Source organism: Salvelinus namaycush, chromosome 17 (assembly GCF_016432855.1).
Source record: "Salvelinus namaycush isolate Seneca chromosome 17, SaNama_1.0, whole genome shotgun sequence".
NCBI classification, from domain to species: domain Eukaryota; kingdom Metazoa; phylum Chordata; class Actinopteri; order Salmoniformes; family Salmonidae; genus Salvelinus; species Salvelinus namaycush.
The window spans coordinates 34,336,821-34,344,782 of record NC_052323.1 but is presented as its reverse complement, the minus strand read 5'-3'; the positions used below and the strand labels follow the sequence as shown (position 1 = coordinate 34,344,782).

Genomic DNA, 7,962 nt, shown 5'->3' with positions numbered 1-7,962 from the left:
GAGGGGGTACTATTATAAAAACATATATTTAAGAGGTGAGGTGGATAGGATATTGTTTGTGGTTTGATTTTGGTTGAATAGGGTTATGGTTTGGCCTCACTCAGAGGTAAATATTGTTTGTGAGCTTCGAGCACTGTCGAGGCCTCCCTCCTCTCCTCGGTGGTCAGTGATCCCGGTTGTCTCGCGGCTGAGCGCTGATCAGTATTCTGGCAGGACCGCCTCTCAAGCTCGCTCTGCTTCACAGCCGCTCTCTCTCTGTTCTCCGGTCCAAGTCAAGCAGAAGGCTCAGCAGCCCGCGCGCAGCCCGCAGACAGACAGACAGAAAGACAGACAGACAATACTCTCGTGTGTTGTTGAGTGTCAGCTGGCCTGAATCCTGACAGTGTCGGTTCAGGGAGAGAAAAAGCGAACACGGGTGTTGACCCGAGGAGAATAATCGGTGCTGCTGACGGATGGTGATGAGGATGATGATGGTGAGGATGATGATGATCCATCTGTCCCCGAGCCTTTTATGAGCTACAATAGCGTGTGTAGGGTGAAGACAAGAAGCGTAGCCTGGGAGGCCGTTTTTTCCGCTGTCTTTTTCTTTTCAATCTGTAGCCAAATGGTGGATGCTGTCTGGACCGTTAAATTCAAACAGTCCCGGTCGAGACCGGAGCAGAGCAGCAGCGCGCGCCTACCGTCATCCGGACAAGGAGCACACAGACACGGCAGCAGCCGCATCCCTCTCGCCTTGCAGCATTGCACCATGGCCTTGGATGTCCAGACATTCGTTGTGTTCACGGTGATCGCGGTTCTGGTGCTTGTGAACGTTCTGTTAATGTTCATCCTCGGTACGCGTTAACCGGACCGGCGCTCGAGGCCCAGTTCGCGCAACACACAGCCGTTTGAGAGAGAGGGAGCAGGCGAGCGTTCATTCGTTCGTTGAGAGCGGGACCCCCATCGCATCTTCAACATGGCCACACAGTGAAATGAATGACGTTGGTACAATATATGTGTATTTATTTAACGTACAGTGTATCCCCTGAATCCTCCCGTTGTCTCGTCCTCTGGCCGTGTGTAGCTGATGGTGTTTTGGTGGTGTCGATGGTTGTGCGGTTAACGCTCTGCGATGTTTCCCTGGTGATTGTAGAGAATTCGCCATATTCCCTCTAAAGGCCGTGTTTTATCCCCCATTGCCTGCCCGCTCTCCCCTTCTCTCCTCAATGTTGTATTGTGTATCTCTGTGAGCAATAGTACTAAATTGTGCACTTTGGTTTTTCCTGGAATCTTTTTTCCCGGAATGTCTAACGGTATTTCGGGTGCGTAGTTATTATTTGGGATGTTTTGACGGTCTGTTATAATGCTGTTGTATTATATTCAGCAACAATAATTCATCCTTTTATCCCCACTATAAGGGATTTTTATTGTGATTTACTAGTGGTGCATTTGGAAGGATTTATGCATGTGTTATAGTGTTCCAATATGTTCTAATGATGCAGAACATAATCTTTCACACTGGACATTATACACACACACACACACACACACACACACACACACACACACACACACACACACACACACATACACACACACACACACACACACACACACACACACACACACACACACACACACACACACACACACACACATTGGTTTCCCATATTTTCAACCATGCAACATTGATCTATCTACATCTCCCCCATTCTACATGCACGTTGCTCTATGCCTCAACACCTGCCTGTGAATCATTTTCAGACACAATAAACCGGTATTAATAAATAGAGATGGATAGAACTGTCATTATTCTAAACTACACACATTAAAAATGAATTGTATAACATATTATTATTAAACAGATCAAATCTGTGCATTTAGCTTTACTATGAGACTGTCTTAATATCTGATGGAAAGTGAGGTTTATAAATGTTGATGGTATGAGAGTTAGATATAGATGTTTTAAAAGCCCTGGAAGTCTCAGAGCTATCAGATGTAAAGCCCTGGAAGTCTCAGAGTTATCAGATGTAAAGCCCTGGAAGTCTCAGAGCTATCAGATGTAAAGCCCTGGAAGTCTCAGAGCTATCAGATGTAAAGCCCTGGAAGTCTCAGAGCTATCAGATGTAAAGCCCTGGAAGTCTCAGAGCTATCAGATGTAAAGCCCTGGAAGTCTCAGAGCTATCAAATGTAAAGCCCTGGAAGTCTCAGAGCTATCAGATGTAAAGCCCTGGAAGTCTCAGAGCTATCAGATATAAAGCCCCAGAAGGCTCAGAGCTATCAGATATGAAGCCCTGCAGACTTAGAGCTATCAGATATAAAGCCCTGCAGATTTAGAGCTATCAGATATAAAGCCCTGCAGACTTAGCACTATCAGATATAAAGCCCTGCAGGCTCAGAGCTATCAGATATAAAGCCCTGCAGACTTAGCGCTATCAGATATAAAGCCCTGCAGACTCAGAGCTATCAGATATAAAGCCCTGCAGACTTAGAGCTATCAGATATAAAGCCCTGCAGACTTAGAGCTATCAGATATAAAGCCCTGCAGACTCAGAGCTATCAGATATAAAGCCCTGCAGACTCAGAGCTATCAGATATAAAGCCCTGCAGGCTCAGAGCTATCAGATATAAAGCCCTGCAGGCTCAGAGCTATCAGATATAAAGCCCTGCAGACTTAGCGCTATCAGATATAAAGCCCTGCAGATTTAGAGCTATCAGATATAAAGCCCTGCAGACCCAGAGCTATCAGATATAAAGCCCTGCAGACTTAGCGCTATCAGATATAAAGCCCTGCAGATTTAGAGCTATCAGATATAAAGCCCTGCAGACTCAGAGCTATCAGATATAAAGCCCTGCAAACTTAGAGCTATCAGATATAAAGCCCTGCAGGCTCAGAGCTATCAGATATAAAGCCCTGCAGGCTCAGAGCTATCAGATATAAAGCCCTGCAGACTTAGAGCTATCAGCTATAAAGCCCTGCAGATTTAGAGCTATCAGATATAAAGCCCTGCAGACTCAGAGCTATCAGATATAAAGCCCTGGAAGTCTCAGAGCTATCAGATATAAAGCCCCAGAAGTCTCAGAGCTATCAGATTTAAAGCCCTGGAAGTCTCAGAGCTATCAGATGTAAAGCCCTGGAAGTCTCAGAGCTATCAGATATAAAGCCCCAGAAGGCTCAGAGCTATCAGATATAAAGCCCTGCAGACTTAGAGCTATCAGATATAAAGCCCTGCAGATTTAGAGCTATCAGATATAAAGCCCTGCAGATTTAGAGCTATCAGATATAAAGCCCTGCAGACTCAGAGCTATCAGATATAAAGCCCTGCAGACTTAGAGCTATCAGATATAAAGCCCTGCAGACGTATAGCTATCAGATATAAAGCCCTGCAGACTCAGAGCTATCAGATATAAAGCCCTGCAGACTCAGAGCTATCAGATATAAAGCCCTGCAGGCTCAGAGCTATCAGATATAAAGCCCTGCAGGCTCAGAGCTATCAGATATAAAGCCCTGCAGACTTAGCGCTATCAGATATAAAGCCCTGCAGATTTAGAGCTATCAGATATAAAGCCCTGCAGACTCAGAGCTATCAGATATAAAGCCCTGCAGACTTAGCGCTATCAGATATAAAGCCCTGCAGATTTAGAGCTATCAGATATAAAGCCCTGCAGACTCAGAGCTATCAGATATAAAGCCCTGCAGACTCAGAGCTATCAGATATAAAGCCCTGCAGGCTCAGAGCTATCAGATATAAAGCCCTGCAGACTTAGAGCTATCAGATATAAAGCCCTGCAGACTTAGAGCTATCAGATATAAAGCCCTGCAGATTTAGAGCTATCAGATATAAAGCCCTGCAGGCTCAGAGCTATCAGATATAAAGCCCTGGCAGACTTAGAGCTATCAGATATAAAGCCCTGCAGACTCAGAGCTATCAGATATAAAGCCCTGCAGACTCAGAGCTATCAGATATAAAGCCCTGCAGACTCAGAGCTATCAGATATAAAGCCCTGCAGATTTAGAGCTATCTAATGCACTCCTCACTCCCCACTGATGCAGTAGGATGACTAGGTTACATCCAGTCTGGATAGAATGACCACTCCTCACTGATGCAGTAGGATGACTAGGGTTACATCCACTCTGGATAGAATGACTCCTCACTCCTCACTGATGCAGTAGGATGACTAGGGTTACATCCATGTCTGGATAGAATGACTCCTCACTCCTCACTGATGCAGTAGGATGACTAGGGTTACATCCACGTCTGGATAGAATGATTCCTCACTGATGCAGTAGGATGACTAGGGTTACATCCATGTCTGGATAGAATGATCCTCACTCCTCACTGAGCAGTGGATGACTAGGTATGTACATCCATGTCTGGATAGAATGACTCCTCACTCCTCACGATGCAGTAGGATGACTAGGGTTACATCCACGTCTGGATAGAATGACTCCTCACTCCCCACTGATGCAGTAGGATGACTAGGGTTACATCACGTCTGGATAGAATGACTCCACTGATGCAGTAGGATGACTAGGTTACATCCACGTCTGGATAGAATGACTCCTCACTGATGCAGTAGGATAACTAGGGTTACCTCCACGTCTGGATAGAATGACTCCTCACTGATGCAGTAGGATAACTAGGGTTACCTCCACGTCTGGATAGAATGACTCCTCACTCCTCACTGATGCAGTAGGATGACTAGGGTTACATCCACGTCTGGATAGAATGACTCCTCACTCCTCACTGATGCAGTAGGATGACTAGGTTACCTCCACGTCTGGATAGAATGACTCCTCACTCCCCACTGATGCAGTAGGATGACTAGGGTTACATCCATGTCTGGATAGAATGACTCCTCACTCTCACTGATGCAGTAGGGTGACTAGGGTACATCCACGTCTGGATAGAATGACTCTCACTCCTACTGGCAGTAGGATGACTAGGTTACCTCCACGTCTGGATAGAATGACTCCTCACTCCTCACTGATGCAGTAGGATGACTAGGGTTACATCCACGTCTGGATAGAATGACTCCTCACTCCTCACTGATGCAGTAGGATGACTAGGGTTACATCCACGTCTGGATAGAATGCCTCCTCACTCCCCACTGATGCAGTAGGATGACTAGGGTTACATCCACGTCTGGATAGAATGACTCCTCACTCCCCACTGATGCAGTAGGATGACTAGGGTTACATCCACGTTCGGATAGAATGACTCCTCACTGATGCAGTAGGATGACTAGGGTTACATCCACGTCTGGATAGAATGATGCTCACTCCTCACTGATGCAGTAGGATGACTAGGGTTACATCCACGTCTGGATAGAATGACTGCTCACTCCCCACTGATGCAGTAGGATGACTAGGGTTACATCCACGTCTGGATAGAATGACTCCTCACTCCCCACTGATGCAGTAGGATGACTAGGGTTACATCCACGTCTGGATGATGACTCCTCACTGATGCAGTAGATGACTAGGGTTACATCCACGTCTGGATAGAATGACTCCTCACGATGCAGTAGGATGACTAGGGTTACATCCAGTTGTGGTAGAATGACTCCTCACTCCCCACTGATGCAGTAGGATGACTAGGTTTACATCCATGTCTGGGTAGAATGACTCCTCACTCCCCAATGATGCAGTAGGATGACTAGGGTTACATCCACGTCTGGATAGAATGACTCCTCACTGATGCAGTAGGATGACTAGGGTTACATCCACGTCTGGATAGAATGACTCCTCACTCCTCACTGATGCAGTAGGATGACTAGGGTTACATCCACGTCTGGATAGAATGACTCATCACTGATTCAGTAGGATGACTAGGGTTACATCCACGTCTGGATAGAATGACTCCTCACTCCTCACTGATGCAGTAGGATGACTAGGGTTACATCCATGTCTGGATAGAATGAATCTCACTCTCCACTGATGCAGTAGGATGACTAGGGTTACATCCACGTGGATAGAATGATTCCTCACTGATGCAGTGTGACTAGGGTTACATCCATGTCTGGATAGAATGACTCCTCACTCCTCACTGATGCAGTAGGATGACTAGGGTTACATCCATGTCTGGATAGAATGACTCCTCACTCCTCACTGATGCAGTAGGATGACTAGGGTTACATCCACGTCTGGATAGAATGACTCCCCACTGATGCAGTAGGATGACTAGGGTTACATCCACGTCTGGATAGAATGACTCCTCACTGATGCAGTAGGATGACTAGGGTTACATCCACGTCTGGATAGAATGACTCCTCACTCCTCACTGATGCAGTAGGATGACTAGGGTTACATCCATGTCTGGATAGAATGACTCCTCACTCCTCACTGATGCAGTAGGATACTAGGGTTACATTTCACGTCTGGATAGAATGATTCTCTCACTGATGCAGTAGGATGACTAGGGTTACATCCATGTCTGGATAGAATGACTCCTCACTCCTCACTGATGCAGTAGGATGACTAGGGTTACATCCATGTCTGGATAGAATGACTCCTCACTCCTCACTGATGCAGTAGGATGACTAGGGTTACATCCACGTCTGGATAGAATGACTCCTCACTCCCCACTGATGCAGTAGGATGACTAGGGTTACATCCACGTCTGGATAGAATGACTCCTCACTGATGCAGTAGGATGACTAGGGTTACATCCACGTCTGGATAGAATGACTCCTCACTGATGCAGTAGGATAACTAGGGTTACCTCCACGTCTGGATAGAATGACTCCTCACTGATGCAGTAGGATAACTAGGGTTACCTCCACGTCTGGATAGAATGACTCCTCACTCCTCACTGATGCAGTAGGATGACTAGGGTTACATCCACGTCTGGATAGAATGACTCCTCACTCCTCACTGATGCAGTAGGATGACTAGGTTACCTCCACGTCTGGATAGAATGACTCCTCACTCCCCACTGATGCAGTAGGATGACTAGGGTTACATCCATGTCTGGATAGAATGACTCCTCACTCCTCACTGATGCAGTAGGATGACTAGGGTTACATCCACGTCGGATAGAATGACCCTCACTCCTCACTGATGCAGTAGGATGACTAGGGTTACCTCCACGTCTGGATAGAATGATCCTCACTCCTCACGATGCAGTAGGATGACTAGGGTTACATCCACGTCTGGATAGAATGACTCCTCACTCCTCACTGATGCAGTAGGATGACTAGGGTTACATCCACGTCTGGATAGAATGCCTCCTCACTCCCCACTGATGCAGTAGGATGACTAGGGTTACATCCACGTCTGGATAGAATGACCCTCACTCCCACTGATGCAGTAGGATGACTAGGGTTACATCCACGTCTGGATAGAATGACTCCTCACTGATGCAGTAGGATGACTAGGGTTACATCCACGTCTGGATAGAATGACTGCTCACTCCTCACTGATGCAGTAGGATGACTAGGGTTACATCCACGTCTGGATAGAATGACTGCTCACTCCCCACTGATGCAGTAGGATGACTAGGGTTACATCCACGTCTGGATAGAATGACTCCTCACTCCCCACTGATGCAGTAGGATGACTAGGGTTACATCCACGTCTGGATAGAATGACTCCTCACTGATGCAGTAGGATGACTAGGGTTACATCCACGTCTGGATAGAATGACTCCTCACTGATGCAGTAGGATGACTAGGGTTACATCCACGTCTGGATAGAATGACTCCTCACTCCCCACTGATGCAGTAGGATGACTAGGTTTACATCCATGTCTGGGTAGAATGACTCCTCACTCCCCAATGATGCAGTAGGATGACTAGGGTTACATCCACGTCTGGATAGAATGACTCTCACTGATGCAGTAGGATGACTAGGGTTACATCCACGTCTGGATAGAAGACTCCTCACTCCCACTGATGCAGTAGGATGACTAGGGTTACATCCAGTCTGGATAGAATGACTCATCACTGATGCAGTAGGATGATAGGGGTTACATCACGTAT

At 46.6% G+C, this 7,962-nt stretch overlaps 1 protein-coding gene across 1 annotated transcript in view; it reads left to right on the top strand.

Annotated features, from left to right (window-relative positions):
* Positions 1-604: 604 nt before the first annotated feature.
* LOC120062196 (A disintegrin and metalloproteinase with thrombospondin motifs 2-like) overlaps positions 605-7,962 on the top strand; it is a 24,458-nt gene continuing 17,100 nt past the window's right edge. Inside the window, exon 1 of the mRNA XM_039011998.1 lies at positions 605-805. Within this exon, the coding sequence (XP_038867926.1) occupies positions 605-805 (201 nt within the window). The remainder of the gene's footprint in view (positions 806-7,962) is intronic.